The sequence below is a fragment of the Callithrix jacchus genome, chromosome 9, assembly GCF_049354715.1.
Source record: "Callithrix jacchus isolate 240 chromosome 9, calJac240_pri, whole genome shotgun sequence".
Lineage (NCBI taxonomy): Eukaryota > Metazoa > Chordata > Mammalia > Primates > Cebidae > Callithrix > Callithrix jacchus.
Window position 1 is genome coordinate 9,702,258 of NC_133510.1, and position 25,030 is coordinate 9,727,287.

General features: G+C 44.3%; 1 protein-coding gene across 3 annotated transcripts in view; it reads left to right on the plus strand.

The window, feature by feature from the left end:
- GRIN2B (glutamate ionotropic receptor NMDA type subunit 2B) overlaps positions 1 to 24,585 on the plus strand; it is a 435,739-nt gene extending 411,154 nt beyond the window's left edge. For all 3 annotated transcript variants that reach the window (XM_035255286.3, XM_035255288.3, XM_054237956.2), the window contains exons 11-14: positions 11,169 to 11,329; positions 13,014 to 13,201; positions 15,724 to 15,962; positions 18,359 to 24,585. In XM_035255286.3, the coding sequence (XP_035111177.1) occupies positions 11,169 to 11,329; positions 13,014 to 13,201; positions 15,724 to 15,962; positions 18,359 to 20,212 (2,442 nt within the window). In that variant the 3' untranslated portion in view covers positions 20,213 to 24,585. The remainder of the gene's footprint in view (positions 1 to 11,168; positions 11,330 to 13,013; positions 13,202 to 15,723; positions 15,963 to 18,358) is intronic.
- Positions 24,586 to 25,030: the final 445 nt, after the last annotated feature.

The window sequence follows — 25,030 nt, forward strand, 5'->3', positions numbered from 1 at the left end:
ACTGGTATTTTATTTGCTGCAAGCTTTTGTTTTGGCTCCAGCAGGAGGGTAATGACTGGAGAAGGAGTTCCAGTCCCCACCAGCCCCACCCTTCTGAGGCCTGTTATAGAACCCCAGCTTCACACGGAGCTCAGAGAGGCACAAAGCTCCTTCCCCAGCAGCACAGCATCCAGAGCTGTGAAGACACATCCTCGAATGACAGCACAGCCAGAGCCAGGAGAAAGGCCACTTACCAGCCTTCTCATGTCCAAGTACAGGTCTCTTCACATGTAGACTTTAGGGTGTTTGCCACTGTAGTCAATTATGGCAGCAATGTTAATAAGAGGAAAACCAGCAGAAACAATTCAGGTGTTGAATGCTTATTATATGCCAACTCCCTTTCTGACAGTAGCAAAATGTCCTCAGATTCATCAGGGGCCCAGGAAGAGAACAGAGTTAATTTGGGCAATTTTCCTATACACCGGTATCTTCCAACTCCATTCTGTAATGTCATCGTTTCCATAATTCATCCATGCCTTTTGAATGAATTTGAGCAATATTCTCTCCAATGAATACTTTATAATGAAATATAACAATAATTATTTATTCCTACCACCTCCATTCCAGATTCTTTCATGAAGGTGAAGAATTTAACTTTCTAATCTGTTACCATATCTACAGCCAGTTTGTTGCAGGGGTAGGGTCTAGGGGGCCAATCCAGGCCCCATGTTTTGAAATGAAGGATTTGTATGGGATGCTATACCTCATTTCTCCTCTTGGAACACTTAACATTCAGTTTCAGTGCTAAGTGGCTTGCTTACTGAGTCACACAGTTAATAAGTGGTAGAGTTCCGATTTGAGCTTAGATCTTTGAGCCCGTAACCTTTGAGCCCATAAGTATAACCTACCCTACCTGTATACTTACTGTTTTATCACTAAATTGTCCTTTTTTTTTTTTTTTTTGAGACCAAGTCTCACTTTGTCACCCAGGCTGGAGTGCAGTGGTGTGATCTTGGCTCACTACAATCTCTGCCTCCCGGGTTCAAGCAGTCCTCCTGCCTCAGCCTCCTGAATAGCTGGGACTACAGGTGTGCACCACCACATCTGGCTAATTTTTGTATTTTTGGTAAAGATGGGTTTCACCAAGTTAGCCAGGCTGGTCTTGAACTCCTGACCTCAGGTGATGCGCCCATCTCAGCTTCCCAAAGTGCTGGGATTACAGGCGTGAGCCATGGTGCTCGACCAAAATTGTCTTTTCAATGTAAGCACAGACTACCTCCTTTTCACATCTGTCCTGAGCACTTATGGGCCATGGAACAGTAAAGGGGCTCATGCTCTCTGAAAGTCTACTCCTTGAGTGGTCGCTGACCTTTTTCTTCTCCCATTGGGTCCAGCAAGCGATCATGGTAGAAGAGAAGAGAGGGCACTTCCTGCAGCCACTTCCTCTCCTCTTCAGAGGCTGCCAAGAGTCTAGAGTCATGCATACATATCCCTTCACCCTAGTTGGGCCATAGGATACAACTATGGAAAGATTTAGTGATGGGCAACACCAATTGTTGCAACACCCCTGGGCTAAGGAAGATAATGTCAGTTGCTGTACTTGCTTGATAGTTCCTGGAAAAACTGAGAAGATTAAAAGAGAGAAGAGTTGTAAAAAGACTTTGGGAGCATGGGACATAGGACCCATCACTCCCACCCCTGAATATTTACCTTAGAGAAATGAAAACTTGTTCACTCAAAAACCTGTATGTGAATGTTTACAGCTGCTTTATTCATAATTACCTAAAACTGAAAGTAACTCAAATGTCCTTCAATAGATAAATGGATCGACTGGTGCATTCACACAATGGAATACTACTCAGCAGTAAAAAGGAGTGACCTACAGATACATGCAAATGCCTGGATGAATCTCAGTGGCATTATCATAATTAAAAAAGCCAGTCTCGAAAGGTTATTTACTATAGGATTCCATTTATATGATGTTTAAGAAAAGGCAAAACTGTGAGAGTGGCTGGAGGTTAAGAGCAAAGGGAGTGTGTGACTTGAAAGGAGTGGCACCAGGGAGCTTTTTCAGTAGGAATTGTTTTGTGTCTTGATTGCGGTGGTGACTGCAAGATTCTACACATGGTTAAAATTCATGGACTTGCACATCAATCAAAATGACGACAATAAAAGTCAATAATTTAAAAGTACTATTAAAATATAAAATAAGGTAATGACAATAGTAATAGGGGGGTGCTGAGTAGGTAAAAACGTGGTATCTTCAGAATTCTCATGTGCTGCCGCCACCTCATAATTAATAGCCCAAGCCCAAAGCCATTCGAATCTCCCAAGCCTTTCCCACCTTTTCTCTTGGGTGCCTGGAAGGGCTGAGTGTCATTTGGGCATTGATTCTTTTTGTGATGCAAATGTAAAATCAGAAGTAATGGAATGAATATGTATGTGTAGGATTGTCAAGCTTTGAAGACAAAAGCCCCCAGATTCCATATCTCATATGGATGGATCCCTGCAAACAGGATATCCAATATCCGCCTCTGCAAGGTCAGAGCACTGGTTTGTCCTAATCTGCATATGCTGATTGGACACAGACTGAAGGAGCAGAGCCATTTTTCAGGGAAGCCAACTACCCAAGAAGGCAGTGCCTTTCCATCCTCTTCATTTTAGCAGAGCTGCTTTCATTTTTGTGCTGTCTTTCACTGGATCTGACTGATTATCCTCTTTGGGACCTGGTGACAGCTGATCAGGAGATGGCCTTGACTGGTGGTCAGAACCACCACTGTTGGACACTATCAGTATTTAGGACATTCTTGGCTTCATTGTCAGAACCTGCTCTTCTCCTGGTACCAGGACCTCAAAGACTTCTCAACAACTATGTTTCTTCATTCTCACCCTGGAAACTAACCAGGTTGGAGGAGGAGTCTTAAAGCAGAGAGTTCCTCTAGTGTTAATTGATGTTAACACCCTGTCCCCATCCTTCCAAAGCCAATCCATTCTCCCTGCCAGCTTCAATCTGACTCCTTCTAGAAGCCTTCCAGGAAATTTATATGGCAACAGCACACACCTCTGTGGTCTTGTATGTTAGCTAGTAGTATAGGTACATCTCTGATGATGTATCTGTTCCTTCTTATCCCACTGTAGCACCCATACTCTCACCGGAGCTCAGGCCCCCTTCAGCTCCTCTCTCCATCTTACTCCTTTCATCCTGTTCTGCACGCCAGCACCTGGGAACTTTCCCTAACACAAGAGCCCAATTTTGCCATTCTTGCAGAGTTCCTCAGTTGCCTCCAATGGCGATGATGAAGATGAAGATGATGATGATGATGATGATGATGATAGTAATAATGAAAACGACAATAGCTAACGTCGTGTATTTATCAGCCAGGCACTGTGCTAATACTGTGCCCAGATTGACTAGTTGAATACGTAAACTTTATGAGGTAGGTGCCATTAGCAACCCATTGTACAGATGTAGAAACTGGGGCACAGAGAAGTTAAGTGAGTTGATCAAGGTCACAAAGCTATCAAGTGGCATAGCTGGGATCTGAATCAGGCAGCTTAACACCAGCAGCTCTGCTGTTTCTCATCCCTTAGATTATGGACTCTAAACTCCTTTGCACAGAATTCAACTTTCTTTGTGATCCAGGCCCTGCTTCCCTCTTCAGCTGTGTCAACTGTCACCATGGCCAAACCTGCTAGGCTCTGGCAACAGTAAGCTACTCATGATCTCTCACTGTGCTCAGTCTCTCTCACCGTCTTGTGTCTTTGAACGGACATTTGTCTCTATCTAGAAATCACTTTGCATCTCTTGTTCAAATGGTTAATTCAGCCCCAGTGCACAGGCTCTGGGACACCATCAAGATAGCCCCCTTGTTCTGTTCTCCCACTGATGCGTGGGCACAGCTGCTTATGAGCTGCCACATTCTTTATAGCCCCTGGTCACACCAACCTTGTCCCCCCACGTCACGGCGTTTGCATTTGCTGTTTCCTGAGCCTGATACACTTTCTCCCTGGTCTTTGTATGCCTGTTCCTTCTTATCATTCAGGTCTCAGTTCAGATGCCACCTTCTCAGAGGCCTTCTCAGGACAGCCAGTCTAAACCTGTTCTCCTACCAATCACTCTTAATCTTTTTATACTGTTTCAATTTCTTCCTAGCACTTCATTTTCACTATTTGAAATCATCTGTGTTTCCATCACCAAGTGCTACACAGCAGACTAGCCCAACACTTAGTGGCTTAAAGCAAGAACCACTTTATTGTATTTTACTGCTTTGTGGGTCAGATATTTGGGTAGGGCTTGGCTGAGTGATTCTTCCAACTCATGTAGCATTGACTGATATTCAGTGAATGGCTGGGCTGGGCTGGGCTGGGCTGGAGAGTCCATAATGCCTTTACTCTAATACCTGGTGCCTGGACTGGAATGGCTAGAAGTCCAGGGCTCAGCTAGGACTGCAGATGGGAGCACCTATAGGTGGGATCTCCAGCATGGTGGCCTCATGGCTGTTGGATTTCTGACATGGTGCACTGATTGCCTCAGAGTGAGGTTTACAAAGACCAAAGTGGAAGCTGCAAAGCTTCTTATACCTTTGCCTCAGAAGGCCCAGAATGTTACTCCTGTCACCTTTCACTGGTTGAGCAAGTCATCTAGGCCAGCTCAGAATCCAGATGGGGAGGGGACATTGACCTCTTTTTCATAAAGTGGCAAATAATTTGTGGCTGACTTTAGTCAGCCACTCGGGAGGATGAGGTGGGAGGAGTGCTCGAGGCTGGGAGCTCAATACCAACCTTTGCAACATGGAGAGACCCCATCCCCACAAAAGATTGTTTAGAAATTAATTTAAAAACAGCCTTAATATTAGTCTCTCTTCTTTACAATGTGAACTTAGTGAAGGCAAGATCATACTCTAATCCTGCATCCTCAGTACCCAGCATCTCCTCTGTACGCAATAAACACCAACAAATACTTGCTGATTGCTTATGTAAATGAATGAAATGAGTAAATGAAATCAAAAGGTGAATGAATGAAAAACTGTTTGCTTCTAACTCTCCGTAATGCACACTCCTTGAAAACTGGGTCTTTTTTGTTCATCTTTGTATCTCTGTTCCTAATACAGTCTCCTGCGCTAATAGATGCTCGGCAAATATTTACCACATGAATGGACGCATTTTAATTATTATAGTTAAAAGAGACAATGTAATTTATACCCAGTACAGTCATAAGTATTGAATAAGAGCGGCAATTATTAATGACTTACAATGTCTAATACATAGGACAATCCGTTTATACATTTATTTAACCATTTTTTAAATGGACAGACTCGGACTTCCCTGACTTGCTCTCTCTGCAGCAGGCTGGATGAGCAGCTCTCTAGTGGGAAGGTGGCAGCCAAAACAGCCCAGGGCCCTAGTGTCTGCTTCTCTCTGAGTGTGGGCCTTGACTCCAGGCCCTCGAGCACCTTTCTCCTTGCATGGCTGCCGAGACTAATTCACTTTGAGGTCATTAAGATGGAGGCTGAGATGATCGAGCAGCTCAGAGGGCTGAATTCTGATTCCCTGCTGCTCTCCAAGAGGAACAAATAAGATTACAGTTCCCTTAACATCCTGGCATTGTTTTGCCCTTGTGCAAGTATACGCTCACAGCGATTGCTGGAAGTCCTGTGTTAAATGCCGTGGGAAGGGTGGGAGTTGGCATTTGATTTGCCACAAAAGGAAGGACTCTCTCACTATGTGGCCCACTTACAGTGTGTGTGGCTTCACTCCGTAGGAGGCGGGAGCAGGGCTGTTCAGCTGGCAAAGGGAAGGCCCCACTCAGGGGCCAAGTCTCAGCTTGTCCTCCCACTACACTGTGTGGGCTTGAACAACTTATTTGATCTCTTCAGGGCTTCGGTTTCCTCATCTATGAAATGGGACTGATCCCAAAGGTTCCTTCCTGTCTGTGTTACTTTCCTATCCAAATCTCTGTGTTGATAATTCCAATCTGGGTGACTTCTAGAAAATGATTCCACATTCAGGGAATCTCTATGATCACTAAAGGTAATTAATAAAAGTACTGGGCCCGGCGCGGTGGCTCTCCCTTGTAATTCTAGCACTTTGGGAGACCGAGCAGACTGGATCACTTGAGGCCAGGAGTTGGAAACCAACCTGACCAACATGGTGAAACCCTGTCTCTACTAAAAGTGTAAAAGCTAGCCAGTTACGGTGACTCACATCTGTAGTCCCAACTACTCAGGAAGCTGAAGTGGGAGGATCACCTGAGCTTGGAAGGTTGAGTTTGCAATGAGTGAAGATTGCAACAGCCTGAGTGACAGAGTGGGACTCTGTTTCAAAAAAAAAAAAAAAAGAAAAAGAAAAAATAGAGTACTGTATACATTTCCCTACTTTGAAATCAGACTGAGTTTTTTAATTCAATTACTGATCTCCCTGATATATTGGGCTTCTAAATTTTTTAAAAATATATTTTTTTCAGGAGCCTCTCTGTTCCGTGAATGTTAAGACATTCTGGTTCTTGACAGCGCTAAATTTTTCTCCTTCCCAAAGCCCTAGAAAGCTCTGATTGCCACTCAGGCTAAACAAGCGCCATATAATGCCTTGCAGCTTGGGGTAAGTTTCATTCCAAGGGCATTTATTGGAAGCATCAGGTATTTGTTCCTTCTTCCCCATGGGCCTCCCTAGACAGTTCTCCGTGATCGTGAATTTTAGTACAGTTCAAGTTTCAATGACAGCATTAAAAGATCTCTGTTTTATGTAAACTTCACAGATCTCACCACGCTGGGAAAGAATTTTCAAAAGAAAAGGCAAACTCACTGCTTTGGCTAATTCTGGGGCAATATTCTCTCCCTATTGGCCTCAAGACTGGCCTAGTTTAAGGAACAAATTAGAGAATAAGAATTTTCAGTCTCAGGGAACATTGCCTTACGTAGGACAATTCTAGATGTCAGAACTTGATCCCCACGGAGGCAACCAAGAATTCTGAGAATCTATCCTGTGCCAGATATTTTTTTTTTTTTTACATATTATCTTATTCATTAAAATAGTATTTCCAGAAAAGAGGATGGATCTATAAATTTAAGTAACTTGCTCATGTTCATGCAGCTGGCCTGAGACAAAGCTGAAATCCAAATTCTCTGCCTCTAAGACCAGGATTTCCCCGTTCTTCCCAGTACTGACTGCTTGGTTTCTCTGATTATTATTAATTTTTTTTTTTTTTTTTTTGGAGGCAGGGTCTTATTCTTTCACCTAGACTGAAGTGCAGTGGCACAATCTTGGCTCACTGCAACCTCCATCTCCTGGGCTTAAGCACTCCTCCTACCTCAGCCTCCCAAGTAGCTGGGACTATAGGTGCATGCTACCACATATGGCTAATTTTTGTGGTTTTGGTAGAGATGGGGTTTCACCATGTTGCCCAGGCTGGTCTCAAACTCCTGAGCCAAGCGATCCACCCACTTTGGCCTTCCAAAGTTCTGGGATTGTAGGCATGAGCCACTGCACCAGGCCTGATTATTTTCTTTTGAAGGATGCCTTTTGCTATATTATTATCTAATTCCTTTAGTTTTTTAATAGCTTTAATTTATTTTCAAATACTTCCTCCCAGTTGGTGGTGGCTTATCGTTTTAACTGTATCTTTCAAAAAGGAGTTCTTAATTTTGATGAACTCCAATTTATCATTTACCTTATTTTTTGGTGGATTGTGCTTTTGGTGTTGTAGCTAAGAAATCTCTAACTCAAGATTACAAATATTTTGTCCTATATTTTCTATACGTTTTATAATTCTAGTATTTACATTTTAGATATATGATCCACTTTAGGTTAAGTTCTATCTTATGAGGTGTGAACTAAAGTTCCTTTTTAGCAAACAGATTTCTAATTGTTCCGGTACCGTTTGTTAAAGGCCATCCTATCCCACGGAATGGCCTCTGTACCACATGTGTGGCTGAGTTAGTGGGCCATCTGTCCTGGTCCAGTGACGTGACTCTATGCTAATGCCACACTACCATGATTTCTGTAGCTTTATGATGAATCTTGAAGCCGGGTAGTGTACGTCTTTTGACTTTTTTTTTCCATTTTCAAAGTTATCTTGGCCATTAGACCCTTTATCATTTCTTTAGCTTTTATTTATTCAGGGACACAATTATTAAACAAGATTTAGAAATCTAAAAATAATTTAAAATTAAAAATTACTATATAAAGAGCTGCATGAAAACTGCCTATAATGTAGCTTCGTCAGGAAGTAAGGCACTCTGGGCACTGGATTCCATTTAGTTAACATAAAATTGTTGCATATACCTTGCATGGATTGCCATTTTTCAGAAGAATTAAAGTATAATCATTTATACCAGAATTGTATTGGACACGATTGCAATTTTCATTGATGTGTCAGAAAACACCTTGGGCCCTAGAGTACCTTAGTCATTATAAACGTCAGTTGTCATTGCCGTAGTATTGTGGGGGAATTACTGGTTAAAGAGAGTTCATTAGTTGTATTGCTGTCTACCATAGTTATTTACTCTACTGTTGATTTGAGGAATACCTTTCTTCAAACATCTAAAAGTGTTGTAGTTGATAGTGGTATGCAAAGCATTCTGGGGTCTGTCTCTTCCAATAAAGCATATCCCTGTTTACTTTAAGCTTGCTATCTGCTGGGGGACAGTGAGGAGTGACTATTAATTAGGCGATTGAGCTCTGATCTGTTATATTGCTGCCACTGTGTGACATGGAGCAAATTACTTAGCTACTTCGGGTTTCAGTTTCATCATTTGTAAGATGAAAGGTTTGGGCCAGTTGACCTTGAGTGGCCCATTTGGCTCTAGATTTTCCTTACTCTTTTGTAGTGTCTCTATCCACTTAAAAATTACAACCCTTTGGGAGGCCGAGGCGGGTCAAGAGATGGAGACCATCCTGGTCAACATGGTGAAACCCCGTCTCTACTAAAAATACAAAAAATTAGCTGGGCATGGTGGCGCGTGCCTGTAATCCCAGCTACTCAGGAGGCTGAGGCAGGAGAATTGCCTGAACCCAGGAGGCGGAGGTTGCAGTGAGCCGAGATCGCGCCATTGCACTCCAGCCTGGGTAACAAGAGCGAAACTCCATCTCAAAAAATAAAATAAATAAATTAAATAAATAAAAATTACAACCCCTTTCAAAATAAACACAAACTCGTAATGGCGGAAAGCACCGTGATGAGCTTCCCCAGTCAGGAAGTAGTAGTAGTTTGATGCATCACAGATTGCCTAACACCACTGAGTGCCTCTCCTTTTAACCATCACTTAAGTGGCTGGCACTGACCACTTAAGATGGCATTTATGGCTCCTGGTGCTGAGACATTTTGTGGCTCATGAAACTCCCGTATTCTAAGAAAGGAAAGAATTGCTTCTAAGCCCAGGCAATCCCAAAGCTTCAGAGTTCTCCTGAGTTGGCAGGTTAGATTTTCAAATATATCTCCAAAGTACATGGTCCAACTACCTGAAACCGAGGACTTTGTATATCTTCATTGTCTCTCCGATGCCAAAGCACAGCACATCTACAAGGATCATTACTGTCGTAAAGCAGTAAGAAGCTTGGAGAGCCAGTTTACTAGGAAATGCAGAATATAGATACAAATTAAAAATAGTAGACAAGAACATTTACTGAGTACTTACTGTGTACCAGGTGCTGTGCCAAGCACTTCTTTGCATTATATTAATTAATCCTCATAACAATCTTGAAAACTAGGCATTATCATCTCCCTCTTACAAATGAGGACATGATGCACAGAGTTTACGCTACTTGCCCAAGGTCACACAGTGGTGAGTTGCAGAGCTGGTCTTCAATTCATATCTGTTTCAATCTAGAGTTTTTTGGTTTGGTTTGGTTTGGTTTGGTTTGGTTTGGTTTGGTTTGGTTTGGTTTTGAGACGGAGTTTCGCTGTTGTTACCCAGGCTGGAGTGCAATGGCGCCATCTTGGCTCACTGCAACCTCTGCCTCCTGGGTGCAGGCAATTCTCCTGCCTCAGCCTCCTGAGTAGCTGGGACTACAGGCACGCGCCACCATGCCCAGCTAATTTTTGTATTTTTAGTAGAGTCGGGGTTTCACCATGTTGACCAGGATGGTCTCGATCTGTTGACCTTGTGATCCACCCGCCTCAGGCTCCCAAAGTGCTGGGATTATAGGTGTGAGCCACCGCGCCTGGTTTAGAGTTTAAACTCTCAATGATGACATCAGAGACTAGTACATTTAGGAAGTCATTGCATGTGTAGGATTACAGTGATCTAAACAAAGAATAACAGGTTCTGATGGGTCACTTTTTGGGTAGACATGATGGAAGAAATAATTCACACAAGATTTCTTGAAGAAATTGTTTTGAGTTTCATTTTGAAATGAAGGATATAAATTGGCCTAGAGAAGCAGATGAGTTTGCACTGAGGGGATGGACTATATGAGGCCATGAAGAGGCAAACAAACAAATTTCACATTCAGGAAGCAACATAAAGACTTACGCATTGCAGGGTGATAGCCAGAAATAAGGCTGATGTCATGGGGATGAAAACCCAAGAGGTTTCACTTTATTATAATAGGCACTGGAGATGCAGTCTCGGTTCTCAAGGAAGAAAAGGAACATAATTAAAATTGTCTTTGATTGTACAGCTTATCCTACAACTCACGTGGGATAAATATGAGCTTCGAGTGCATCAGGGGAGGTCAAAAGAACATTTCTTAGCAAAACATATTTGATACTCAACAAATTATCTTCGGAAGTACCACATAGCTCATCTCACTAAGGCCCCATGGACATAATAGTGCAATGACAGTGTACTGAGGCCTTTAAATTAAGACACCTGAATACAGATTTTACGTAATTTTTAGAAATAAAGGTGACTCATCCACCGCAGTTAAGCTACCAGTGCATTCCTTTGGCCCATCAGCACTGGTACTGTGTAGTATGCATAAAAGGAACACGGAAGGGTTACAGATTAAAGTGAGAGTTGGGCAAATAGAAATCTCTCAACAGTATGTACTAAACTGAATTGAGTGGAAACCTGCTTTCAGATCTCAATTGCTGCTCCTGACTGAGGGCCAGTGCATTTGGTGAATTATAGTTGGGTCCCTTCCATTATAAATCCACTAATGCTAACTTAACGTCTCTTCACATTTTCTAAAATGACTTTTCTCTCTCTCTCCCTCCATCTCCCTCTCTGTCTCTGTTTTTCTCTCTCCAGTTTCAGAGACCTAATGACTTCTCACCCCCTTTCCGCTTTGGGACTGTGCCCAACGGCAGCACAGAGAGAAATATTCGCAATAACTATGCAGAAATGCATGCCTACATGGGAAAGTTCAACCAGAGAGGTGTAGATGATGCATTGCTCTCTCTGAAAACAGGGTAAGAATTGCTTCCAAGCTCAGAGTCCTCGATCTGTCTCTCCCGTTTATTAAGCATACTATTGAATCACATGCACTAGGTATACAATACTTGGTATCATAAAATGTTAAAGAAGACATTTGCTTCATTTTCTCTTTAAGGATTTCAGAGTTTATATCATTTAAATCAATGTACAAAGATTCCTATGCCATTACTCACTTCTACATATATATATTATATATATATAATTTTTTGTTTTTACAAATTATTTTCTAGTTGTACTAATGTAACCATAAGAATGAAATAAATGTAGAAGTAGGAGCGTGGAGTCAAGGATAAGGTATTTGTGTTGTGTATGAAACAAAGACCTGTTGTCTAAGACGTGAAAATGACAGTTCTGGTGTCTCGTGGACAAGGGAGAAATAAAAAGGGGAAAGTGAAAATGTTTTTAGATAACTAACAGTAAGAATGTGTCGACTGATCTCCGGTGCCAGCTTGTGTTCACATATTCTGTCCTCTAGGGAATGTTTGTCCATTAAAAGGAGCTTGTGACCTACACGTGTTGGCTCGCACAGTCCCAGCCACATTGGTCCTTTTGTTCATTTGGCCTCCACACGCCACAGCTGTGGAAGATGATGGATAATGGAGCATTACGGATGTTGGCATTTGGAGGTCAAAGAGTCTTGTAGCTGATTTTCTTTGTTGTGTGATGACTAACAGCACTTGGACCTCCTCTCGATACCCTTGTAGCTCTAGGTCTGGAAAAGGCACCTAGATACATGGTTACTTAAAATACTGTTAGATTCTGTTTGATCACCATAAATACAGTCACTGAAGACTTCAGAAGATGGGATTTGAGCTTGAAGGTAGGACCGCTTTGGGTAGCCTAACCCCTGCCACACCCACCGTTCTCCTTCAGATCAGGGCTTTGGTTTTTTGACGTGTCCCTTTCTATAGGGTACCTAACAAAGTTACTTAGTAAAAATGAAGGAAATAATGCATTGCAGGAAGGAAAATAGAGCATTGCACATCTGCCTTGCAAAGAGAGAAATATATAAAAAGAGGTTCTTATATGTTTAGGAACTATATGCCGTAATTTATATATTTGAGAGATCTGAATTCTTCTGTATGTTGCCTTCTCTTGTAGTTTCACTCATCTGCTCTTACACAAGCCTGAACTGCCAGCGCCTCAACCCCTCACCTCTATCCTTGTGCTGCACAACAGAATATGGGAACTTTTGTGACCACAAAAATAGCATTGCACATCTATTGAAACACAAACACCTACACTTATCCCCACTCCAGACTGTAATGAACTGAGAAATGAAAAACGTTATATAAATCTAACCCCATGCTATTTGTTGCTCGTTGCGGTGGTTACTTTTCATTATTTCTGTTATTATTTTTATTGATCCCTTCTTACTCCTTCTTCTTTTCAGACACAGTTTATGAGTTGGCTCCAGGCCCAACTTACCTTCTCATCATTCCCAGTGGGAGGAAAAGAACTCCTCCTTTCAACCTGAAATCACATTAAGAACAGCCTGGGATTTAGGCTTTAGATTCTGGCAGAGTTCCAACTTAAACCTTACTTTGAACCAATTCTCCACATAGTTTTCTGGAACCCTGCTGCTTCATATTAATGGCCCCATAGGTAGTTTTGTTCTAAAATTCCTCCATTGGATTTGTTTGCTTTTTTCCTGTGCAGGAAACTGGATGCCTTCATCTATGATGCAGCAGTGCTGAACTATATGGCAGGCAGAGATGAAGGCTGCAAGCTGGTGACCATTGGCAGTGGGAAGGTCTTTGCTTCCACTGGCTATGGCATTGCCATCCAAAAAGATTCTGGGTGGAAGCGCCAGGTGGACCTTGCTATCCTGCAGCTCTTTGGAGATGGTGAGTTCAAGAAAGGGAAAGTGTCCATTTGTCCTCTACGGATGGCCAGTCCAAAACATCAACCTTTTCTTTTCCTCCATTTCTTTAACCTGTGCATTTCCAGGAAGGCATTTCACAGTGTATTCTGAGGTTTTTGGGTACATGTTGGTTTCCTATTGCTGCTAAAACAAAGTGCCTTGCACTGAGCAGCTTAAACAACGGAAATGTGTTGTTTCACAGTTCCAGCAGGGTCATTCTCTTCTGGGGTCTGCAAGGGAGAATCTGTTTCATGCTTCTCTCTAGTATCTGGTGGTTCACTGATAATCTTCGGTGTTCCTTATCTTAGAGAAGCAGAAGGTCCCCCAAATTCTGATTCACGTTCACATAGCGTCTAACCAGTGTGCATGCTTTCCCTCTGCATATGTCTGTGTCTGAATTTCCTTTTTTCTTAAGAATGCCAGTCATATTAAATTAGGGTCTCACCCTACTCTGGGATGAGCTCAGCTTAATTATGTTTGCAATAACTCTATTTCCAAATAAAGTCACATCCAAAGGTATTGGGTGTTAGGACTTCAACATACGTATTTCACGGGGGATGCTGTAACATTTCACACCATAATAATGTGAAAGATGGCAGGGAGAATATTGAAGCAGTTTGTCAAGGAGGTTTGTTTTTGGGATGCAGACATAATCAAACCTTCAGGGATAAAGGAGGAGAACTGACATTAGATGTTTCATCCAATCATCTCACATGTGACCAAAACAATAGATGGAACTGTGGAAGATCTCTGCTCTTTATTTCTCTGCCCTACTCTGGACCTATAAACTTGCAGCCATCTCTTTATTCTTCCCTTTCTCCCATCTTGCTCTTTCAGCTGGAAGAGGCAGGAGTCAGGGCTAGGGTCCTTATAGGCAGACACCATCAGCCACTCCCCAGGATCATCCGGAGAGCAGACTGAGCCCCCAACTTGAGCTGAAAAAGACCTCATCTTCTGTTTCATTATCTTCCTGTCTTCTGCATCCCTCTTCACTTTATTATACAAAGAACCTACTCTTTCTGTTAGCATCACAGAAACTAACTCAGTGACGGGTCAGCAGCCAGACTCTAGTTGGCTTCACCAGCCTTCAGCTAAGTGGCTCAGGTATGTCTGCAGAAGCTTTGCTGTTAAGATGAGATCAGAAGCAGGAGACCACAGGTGGATTTACACAATCCAGATGAAGTTGTCTGCTCCGCTGGTTAGGAGAATAATAGTTAGATCAAATAAATGAGGGAAAAGTGATGTGACTGATGTTGAAAATAGTATGTTTTAGCTGGAGTGTTGCCAAGCCACTTTGGTATAAGATCTTCTGTAATTTTACTGTAGCTGCCACTTAAATGCAATAATCGAGACTATATCCATGAGAAAGAGATGATTTGCAGAAGTTGCCAAAGCTTTAGTCAGATTATGTAAGCAACGTTCAGTGTTTTAGCCAAACCAGAACTATTGGAATAGGAAATTTTCTTCATGAGAGTTTCAGAATTTTCCTTATTAGAACTAGAAGCATTCTAGGGCAGGTGGTTTCTTTTACTTTTTGTCTTGGACCAGTTCCTTTCTACTTCCTAGCGTCTCTAGTGAGTGGAAAAAGATCATTGAAATCTGACATGAATTAAAGTACTCAGAGCTCCCTTAAACAATGTGTAAAGCAGGCAACTCAATTTGGGGGTCTTATTTTACCCAAGCTTGCTCCTCTTTGCTGTTTACCGATCTCTTGTTGAAGCAAATCCGAGGAGCACTAGGGAATCAATCTCTCTGCCCATCTCTTTCTGCCTCTTTTCTCCCTACCCAGTCTGCTTTGCACAATTTTAAGAGCAATTCTCTGAATCATCATTTGATTATGTTATTCCCCACTGTCTATTATAAAGTGCAGAATGCTTAATCCGATTCTCAGCTCTTCAGCACTCTTGCATCAGTCTTTTTTATTCGGCTGCTTTTACCTACTATTATTCTGTTTGAACTGTTCTGCATGCCTTGCCCTAAACAAGCCTTGTGTTTTCCCACGGACCATGCTGTTCCTGCTGCCTGGAGTGCCTTTTTGTACAATGTAAATTAAAATGCATCCATCCAACATGCCCACCTCCAACTCCTACCTACTTCACGAAAACCCCCTGGCCATGCCACCCACAGAATTGCTGTCACCACTTTGAACTCTTGTTACCTGCAGATAGCTTGTCATTATGATTATTTATACAGGCTAGATAACGGAGAGCAGGAGCAACATCTCATGTGTTCGTATCACCTGCAGTACTGACATGGTCTTTATTGAATGCCCACTGAGTACATTGCTGAATTAATATACAATGGTGTTAATGAGATTAATGTTAACTTTATTCATTTCCTTTTGTCTCCTTGTCTCTTTTTCTCTCATTTCTCTTTCTTGCTCAATACAACTTCATTCATTTCTTTTTGTCTGTCTTTTTTGCGCTCGTGTTTTTTTTTCTCTTTCTTGCTCAATACCCCTCGTCTCCTCTTTTTATCTGTTTTCCTTCTCTGTCCTGTCCCCAGGGGAAATGGAAGAACTGGAAGCTCTCTGGCTCACTGGCATTTGTCATAATGAGAAGAACGAGGTCATGAGCAGCCAGCTGGACATTGACAACATGGCTGGGGTCTTCTACATGTTGGGCGCGGCCATGGCTCTCAGCCTTATCACCTTCATCTGCGAACACCTTTTCTATTGGCAGTTCCGGCATTGCTTTATGGGTGTCTGTTCTGGCACGCCTGGCATGGTCTTCTCCATCAGCAGAGTAAGTGTTTTGATTTAAATGCCTAGATCTTGTTAGGGACCACTTAGCCTAGTACTGTGTGAAGCGGAGAGACCCAAGAGGACACGATCTCCAGCCCCAGGTTGCTTAAGCAAGAAACCACATCATGTATCTTTCCTTAGGAGTTTGTGTGATATGATTTCAAGTGGCTCAAAAAAGTGGGTGATACTATATTTCCTTCAAGAAACAGCTTTCTGTGTGGGATTTGGGCATTTGGTTCTCTAAAGAACTGGCAGATCTGTCAAAATGGAAAATTTGGCTTTTTACCAAATACCTTTCATCACCATTAGTTAGTTCTGTATAACTTGTATTAATTACCTAATCCTTTAAAACTATACCTTTGTATTTAATTAATGATGTGTAACACCTCTCTCTTATTCGAACATACAAAGGTATAGCTTTTGTTTTGGGTTTTTTTTTTTGGTATATTATTAGTTGTTTCACTCTATGTTTTAACCATGTGTGGGTTATGGAGAGTTAAAGAGAGCTTAGCAGAACCTTCAGAAATAATTTCTGACTCATAAGAAATTTACATTCCAGAAACTTCCCTAGTTGGAGCAAGAGTAAAACTCTTAGGTCATTCTTTATTTAGGTCGCCTCTTCATTCCTAGTTCAAAATGAGACATTAGGAAGATAGTTTTGTGTATGAGCAGAAGGTCACAGGGAGTTTTTTTAAAAAGTGAGCTTCTTTTGATTTTGTTAATAAAGTAGAGAAACTAATTTGTGAGAGGTGAACTCAAATGTCCTTTTAGAATGGAGGTTCAGGTTCCAGATATGGCCAGCTTTGACTCAAATGGAGTTCTGTATTAATGAGAAATCAATTTTCTCATTAAGTTATTTCATCTTTTCATCACTTTCCTATCAGCATTTTACTGATTGATAGAGAACAATTTCTCCATTTCCTCTCTGGCTGAGAGTTAAATCAGGCCATCGAGTGAGCTCAGAGCAGGAGGATGGAATTTGGGGTGGTGATGATCCCTTTCCTGGTAGCCATTCCCTAAGATCTCAGATAGCGGAATGCCGGAAGTTTTGGGAGTTGGTGATCTGTAATAAAAACCCCACTGATAATCCTTTGACACAATCAATGCCTCTATAGAGGAAAAAAAGGCTTGGAATTTTCTCTTGATCTCAATCAGGAGGGGTGAGGAAGAGAACTGGGAAAGTGGAATAACCTTACCTTGAAGATCTTCTATGTTGCTGATGCCCTGGGGGACAATGAGCACCTTTCTTCTTTCCCATTTAGCTACGATTCTTCTTCTAACCTTCTCCCCTCTCATTCCCATCCATTGGGACAACTTTCCTTTTCAAATTAGTCCCATTTGTTGTAATGATGCAATTCAAACAACCTCTTTTCAAATACTTTCCCTAGCCAGGGAGAAAAGTTCCAAGTTTGTCCACCTTTCCAGGTAGGGAGCAAGATGTGAGCAGGAGGTTGCCTTGACTTTAGAATCAAACATGCTGAGCCCTCCAGGAGCCCAGCCCACTGCCTCTCCTGGACAGTGTCCTTCAAAGCCCTGTACGAGGAGCTGTACACAGGGAGCTCTCAATCAATACTAATTTGTTAAGATGTTAATTATTGATGATGATAGTGAGTGAGTAAGTATAAGGAGGAAAACAGGAGCTAAAGAGAGAATAAATTAGAGAATTCAACAAGGGAGTTATTTATTCCTATTGAGTACTGAATATTTGTCCCAATTCTTCCCTCCCACGGTGTAGAACACAGCAGGAGAAAAATCCTTCTTTGACCCCAGGGCTTCCTAATTCTCTCTCTCTGTGAAATATGTTCATGCCTGGCTCAGTAAGAGAATTGCTCAGCTGTTATTTGGTGACCAAAATTCCAAAACCTGCTTAAAATTTGTCAGAGCTGGAAAAGAGTGGCAGTTGTGAGTTATTGAGCTTTGCTGTGCTTTACTGCCAGCCAGGAGTGGCCAGCCACGGCAGAGCAACCTCAGCATCCATAGAGCACGGCCATTTATCTCCAGGAGGCCGACGATACTTTTTGCTATGGGCAGATATCATGGCCTCATTTTTAAGATGTGAAAATCTAGGCATAGAAAACCAAGAGAAGTCAACGGTGAAGCTGAGGCAAAAATGCCATATCTTACAATTCCAGTCTCTTTGCTCAAGTTATTGGTGTGGCCATGCCTCCTCTTTGATGGCCAGATCACTGACCTCAGCTCATGACATGACAATCAGCAAATTCAGGGCTTATCAGTTAGGCAAGCTTCTAGCCAGATTTTTGAATATATTAAACTGTTCACTTCATGCTTTCCCTGACGTTTTCTTATCCAGTTGGGGCAATTATTGGTGGGATAGTATTTTTTGTGGTCATTTTTAGCCTCTCTGGAGACCTAACCTGTCCCCCATTCTTGCTTCAGGGTATCTACAGCTGCATCCATGGGGTGGCCATTGAGGAGCGCCAATCTGTAATGAACTCCCCCACCGCAACCATGAACAACACACACTCCAACATCCTGCGCCTGCTGCGGACAGCCAAGAACATGGCTAACCTGTCTGGCGTGAACGGCTCCCCGCAGAGTGCGCTGGACTTCATCCGACGGGAGTCATCCGTCTATGACATCTCAGAGCACCGCCGTAGCTTCACGCATTCCGATTGCAAATCCTACAACAACCCGCCCTGCGAGGAGAACCTCTTCAGTGACTACATCAGTGAGGTGGAGAGAACGTTCGGGAACCTGCAGCTGAAGGACAGCAACGTGTACCAAGATCACTACCACCATCACCACCGGCCCCATAGCATCGGCAGCGCCAGCTCCATTGACGGGCTCTACGACTGTGACAACCCACCCTTCAGCACCCAGTCCAGGTCCATCAGCAAGAAGCCCCTGGACATCGGCCTCCCCTCCTCCAAGCACAGCCAGCTCAGTGACCTGTACGGCAAATTCTCTTTCAAGAGCGACCGCTACAGTGGCCACGACGACTTGATCCGCTCCGATGTCTCTGACATCTCAACCCACACGGTCACCTACGGGAACATCGAGGGCAATGCCGCCAAGAGGCGCAAGCAGCAATATAAGGACAGCCTGAAAAAGCGGCCGGCCTCGGCCAAGTCCCGCAGGGAGTTTGACGAGATCGAGCTGGCCTACCGTCGCCGACCACCCCGCTCCCCTGATCACAAGCGCTACTTCAGGGACAAGGAAGGGCTACGGGACTTCTACCTGGACCAGTTCCGAACAAAGGAGAACTCACCGCACTGGGAGCACGTGGACCTGACCGACATCTACAAGGAGCGGAGTGATGACTTTAAGCGCGACTCGGTCAGCGGAGGAGGGCCCTGTACCAACAGGTCCCACATCAAGCACGGGACGGGTGACAAGCACGGCGTGGTCAGCGGGGTACCTGCACCTTGGGAGAAGAACCTGACCAACGTGGAGTGGGAGGACCGGTCCGGGGGCAACTTCTGCCGCAGTTGCCCCTCCAAACTGCACAACTACTCCACGGCAGTGACGGGTCAGAACTCGGGCAGGCAGGCGTGCATCCGGTGTGAGGCTTGCAAGAAAGCAGGTAACCTGTATGACATCAGCGAGGACAACTCCCTGCAGGAACTGGACCAGCCAGCTGCCCCAGTGGCGGTGACATCAAACGCCTCCACCACCAAGTACCCTCAGAGCCCGACTAATTCCAAGGCCCAGAAGAAGAACCGGAACAAACTGCGCCGGCAGCACTCCTACGACACCTTCGTGGACCTGCAGAAGGAAGAAGCCGCCCTGGCCCCGCGTAGCGTGAGCCTGAAAGACAAGGGCCGATTCATGGATGGGAGCCCCTACGCCCACATGTTTGAGATGTCAGCTGGCGAGAGCACCTTTGCCAACAACAAGTCCTCAGTGCCCACTGCCGGACACCACCACCACAACAACCCCGGCGGCGGCTACATGCTCAGCAAGTCGCTCTACCCTGACCGGGTCACGCAAAACCCTTTCATCCCCACTTTTGGGGACGACCAGTGCTTGCTCCATGGCAGCAAATCCTACTTCTTCAGGCAGCCGGTGGCGGGGGCGTCGAAAGCCAGGCCAGACTTCCGGGCCCTTGTCACCAACAAGCCGGTGGTCTCGGCCCTTCATGGGGCCGTGCCAGCCCGTTTCCAGAAGGACATCTGTATAGGGAACCAGTCCAACCCCTGTGTGCCTAACAACAAAAACCCCAGGGCTTTCAATGGCTCCAGCAATGGGCATGTTTATGAGAAACTTTCTAGTATTGAGTCTGATGTCTGAGTGAGGGAACAGAGAGGTTAAGGTGGGTACGGGAGGGTAAGGCTGTGGGTCGTGTGATGCGCATGTCACGGAGGGTGACGGGGGTGAACTTGGTTCCCATTTGCTCCTTTCTTGTTGTTTTAATTTATTTATGGGATCCTGGAGTTCTGGTTCCTACTGAGGGCAACCCCGGTGACCAGCACCATCTCTCCTTCTTCCCAACCCCTCGCTCTGTCAGCCATTCCTGTTCCCATGAGATGCCGCCATGGGCCCTCTCAGCAGGGGAGGGTAGAGTGGAGAAAGGAAGGGCTGCATGTGAGCTTCCTCCTGGTGTAGAAGAGCTCCTTGCCATCCTCTTTGAGTGACGCTGGGAGAACCGAAAAGAGGCCATGTGAGCACAAAGGTAGCTTTTCCCAAACTCATCTTTTCGTTTCGGTGAGGAAGCAGAAGCATCTACGTGAGACCATTTAGCACACTGCTTGTGAAAGGAAAGAGGCTCTGGCTAAATTCTTGCTGCTAAGATGACGTCTGTCTAGGACTCATGTGCCAAGCAGAGGTTGGGAAGCCATGTGTGTTTATATATAAGCCAAAAAATGCTTGCTTCAACACCATGAGACTCAATAGTGGTGGTGAATAGGAACAAAAGGTCATTGGTCGGGAGTGGATTCTTGAACAGATGGGAAAGTATATTGTGACAATGTCCCATGGTGCCCTGGAGGCAAGAGCAGCTGGCTTGTGCGTGCATGTGTGTTCATGCACACTTGCACCCACGTGTAGTCAGGTGCCTCTGGAAAAGGCAGCCCTGACTCTTCTGTTGTTTCGATATCCCCAAGCAGTGTGATTGTTTGGCTTATATACAGACAGAGATGGCTGGCTGTGTCTCCCTTCATCCTTCCTGAATAAGGAGAATGAAAATTATTGACAGAGAAGATTCTGTGGTCTAGATAAAAAAGGCAATGTGCAATCCTGCAAGAGCAAGGTATAAAAACAGCTCCTCCGTGGCTGGCAATCGTTTCAACCAGTTTGAACCTAGAACTTTCCAGGAAGGCTGAAGGGAAACAATTTTCCCAGCCGCGATTCTTTTGCCCACACTTGGGAGCAAAAGATTCTACAAAGCTCTTTTGAGTTTTTAGACTCTTGACTAGCCAAGGTTTGGGGAGGAGTGAAGAAGCCTTTGAAGCAGCAAGGAGTCTGTATGGTAGGGTAAGTGAGAGAGGGGGATGTTTCCAATGCTTTGATCCCTTCTTACTTAACCTGAAGCTGGAAGAGCAGGCTTCTTCCCCCAAAACTGATTACAACCGCTATGGAGGAGACAGTTAAGAGAAATGAGCTTGCCTCCATGAGTGCAGCTCAGGAGGCACGAAGAGAGGGGAAGAGACTTGGCTTTTGGGGAGGGGAGCAGAGAGGGACTCTCTACCACCTCTTTGGGCCTGGCTCCCTAGCGATGTGACTTGAGCCTAGCGTGAACACTCTTGGTAGAAGCCCTTCCACCTGCCTGCAACACCTCCTTTCCCTCTCAAATTGTACCACTGAAGAATAACAAAAAGATACGTACATGTATAAAACTCCAGGGATGAGGGTACCGGCAGACGTGATGCCCCCTCCATTTAACATTGGAAAATTGAGAAGGGAAATGAATATGTGTCACTGCCGGTCCTGAAACTTGGGGTAGGGCTGTTCTGTGGGTAAGTTCCACTGTCCTGCCATCCTCCCCTACACAGGGAGGCATCCAGAGAGCCCCGGGTCTATGTGGAAGCTTGACTGCAGGATCGCCATGTTGCACACAGGACACATAAACCAGAAAGGTGCTCATCCTCCTCTGGAAGGAAGCTACCATGTCTCTTCAAGTCACTCCCTCCAGGGCTGCTCTTCGCCCCTGTTCGCCCTCACTCGCGACCCTTCCTCATCCTGCCCTTGACTGCTGCCCCCGACCCTTCTCCTTGATTTTTACCTCAGTATCTTTCATTTTAAAGCCAACTGAAGGTCTTGTAAAGCTTTGTTTCCTTTCTAAAATGAACGTGGGGGCAGGGGGCTGAACCTCTCACAGATCTGCAGAGAGGAGCACGGAGTGCTTCACCCTAGATAACAGGAAAGACTGAGAGAGAGGACAGAGGGCGTGAGGCACCTGCAGGAGGAAGAAGGCGAAGGGCCGTGTAAACACCGCTTCGCCCTGACTCTGTCCAGGGGTCAGGGATTCATTCCCTCATCTTCCTCTTACCTCACCCCTTTCAAACAAAAAACCAAACCAACCAACCTAGCGAACAGCAATCTAGAACCAAGGGGGCTCTTTGTCTCCGCTGGCGACAGAAATCAAGATGGTGTTTATTTCATATGTAAATATTTTGTTTTCTAATTAATTTTGTATAGATAAAGTGTTCTCTTGTGAGTATTCAGGGTGTTGGGCTGGAGGGAGTGGGGTGGGGATGGGAACGAGAGGGAAAAAGTGTTTCGTTAATGGGTTTTCATTTTCCATTGGGGGAATTGTTTTGTATGGCTTTTGCTTCAGGGTGTCTGGAAAAAGTGAATGCCCATGGAGGCCATGATTGTGAAAAGCCAGGGGAAAGTAATTTGTGTCCATCCCCCCAACACCCCAAAAAAGTCTTCTTACCGGTCTGTGAGAAATGTTCATGCACTTTGCCAGGCTTCACGTAGGGTTCAATTTGGCTCTACAGAGACCCCAGGTCTGACTCCGACTAGGTAGACACTAGGTTAGTGTATTCCATGCACACACAGGCTGGTGGCAGCATATGTCCTGTCAGTACCTAGAGTAGGAAAGATTCCCAAAAGGGCTTAACCAGAAATAAGGTCAAATTAACTTCCCATTTTTGGTGTGACTGAAAGGTTTCAGAAAGCTCAATCCTGAGAAACCTCCCAGCGGTCTCCTCTGATGCTGAAACAATGATCTCAGTCGTCTGACTTTTCTTCCTTAGGACCTGGGCGCTGACCCACTCCCTGCCCCATCTCCACCCTTAGGAAACAGCCTGGCAAGCACACCTGGAGAAATCTCCACTAACTCTACTTTTTGAAGCAAGTGATATCTGGTCACAGAGAGGTAGTGCTGGATATGTGTTTTACAAATCTGCATGCTTGCCTAGAAAAGGTGACAGGATCCACTAAAAACTCAGTGGTGAGATTCCCTTAGCAACGTTGCTGAAGTTAGGTTTAGAGGTGCGGGGGTGGGTATGTGAGCAACGAACGATGCCCATGGTGGCTCTTTATTTGCCTTGTCCTCATTACTGCCATCAGGAAGGTGCTACTGACCTCGAGCCAGGTGTTCATAATCTGGCCTTGGGTTAACCAGATAAATAGAACTTCTTTTCCTAGACTGTTGGCTTTGTGGTTGGCCGCCTGTATCACAGGATAAAATTTCCAAATCCATTTACCCAGTATATTCACAACAGTTTTTCCTATCCTCCCATTATGAAAGCTGTTAGCTGGATAATTTTATTTTTCTAAACTCTTTATTTGGCCCCGATTGGTTGCTTTTCTTTGACTGCTGTTTGCATTGAGACTTAGTTACTCATGGTCTGCTCAAGAAAACTTAAAGAAAGGCTGGACATTGTTAAAATCTAGATGTTACTTAATTCTAGAAAAATAAGCAAGTAAAATGCATCAGGAAGAATTCAGCTCTAAGCCCAATCTGTATCACAGATGGGATGAAACAATACCCAATCCATCCAAAACTGTGAGATTCCGCCGATATCCTCAGGAGCACCTAATATTCCCATGTTCTTAAGAATCCATGCTTTCTCTCTTTGTACCTCTATTATTCCCCTCCATTGCAGAAGTGGTTGGTGAGCGTGGTCCTGTATCAACTCCTTTCAGTGGCAATGCTTAAATCTCAGCATTTCCACTGACCTCAATAATCTGACCCTTGAATTTGTGAGTCGAGAATGTGCACACCCTTCAAAGTGATGCATGTGCAGTGGACTTTGTTATTTCAAAATCTGTCACTGTGTATCCTCGGCCAGAACTTGGGAAACATCCTTCATGTGTATTCCCCTGCACTGGCTACAGCCACGCTGTGACTGAGGGGAGAATCCCAAATGATTCCATTAAATGTTGCTGGTGGCAGTAGTGCCAAAACGCATGTATGACGTGATACAGTAGGAGTCGTCTGTACAGTTAAGTGACTATCACCCACCCGGTCTTCCGTGGCCATCGGGAGTTGCCCAAGGAAAAATTCTCTGCAGAGTGCTGGTCACCTGCACATGTCATTAAGAACTAGGTTTCTTTGGTTCCTCTTTTTTTTTTCTTTTTCTTTTGGTTGTTTGGTTTTTAGTTCAAGATTTAGGGACAGAATAACCAGATTGGACAGTAAGCTTTTGGAAAAGCATTCCAGAACTCTATTCTTTCAATCATCATTTCTCTATAAAGGCCCTGTCATTGCTTGACACCCTGTGAATGTCTGTTTTTGTATGTTAGGAATGATTCAGACGTGTGCACAAATGATGTCACTGCAGTGATATTGATGAATGCATTCGGCATTTCCAGGGACTGTGGCCATACCGTATGTGCGCTCTGAGCCCAAAGCCATATAGGAAACATATGCTCAGTAGGCTGCTACACACTGCAGCAGAGCTTTTGCTTCTTCACTTGGGTGTCAGAGACTTTTCCTCCTGTTTAAGGAGCTCTCCATGGAGGAGCAGCCGCTGAAGGTGGATAGTCACACTGGGACGGGTCTGGCCTTATGTGGTCTATGGTGGCTGAAGGTCCTGAAAAGGTCCTTCCTTTTCATTCACCACCCCACTCCAACTACTGCCTTCCCACACAGATGTGTTGCTTTAGCACTGAGCTGCCTGTCATAATCCCAGGAAAGGAGACATATTAAGCCATATT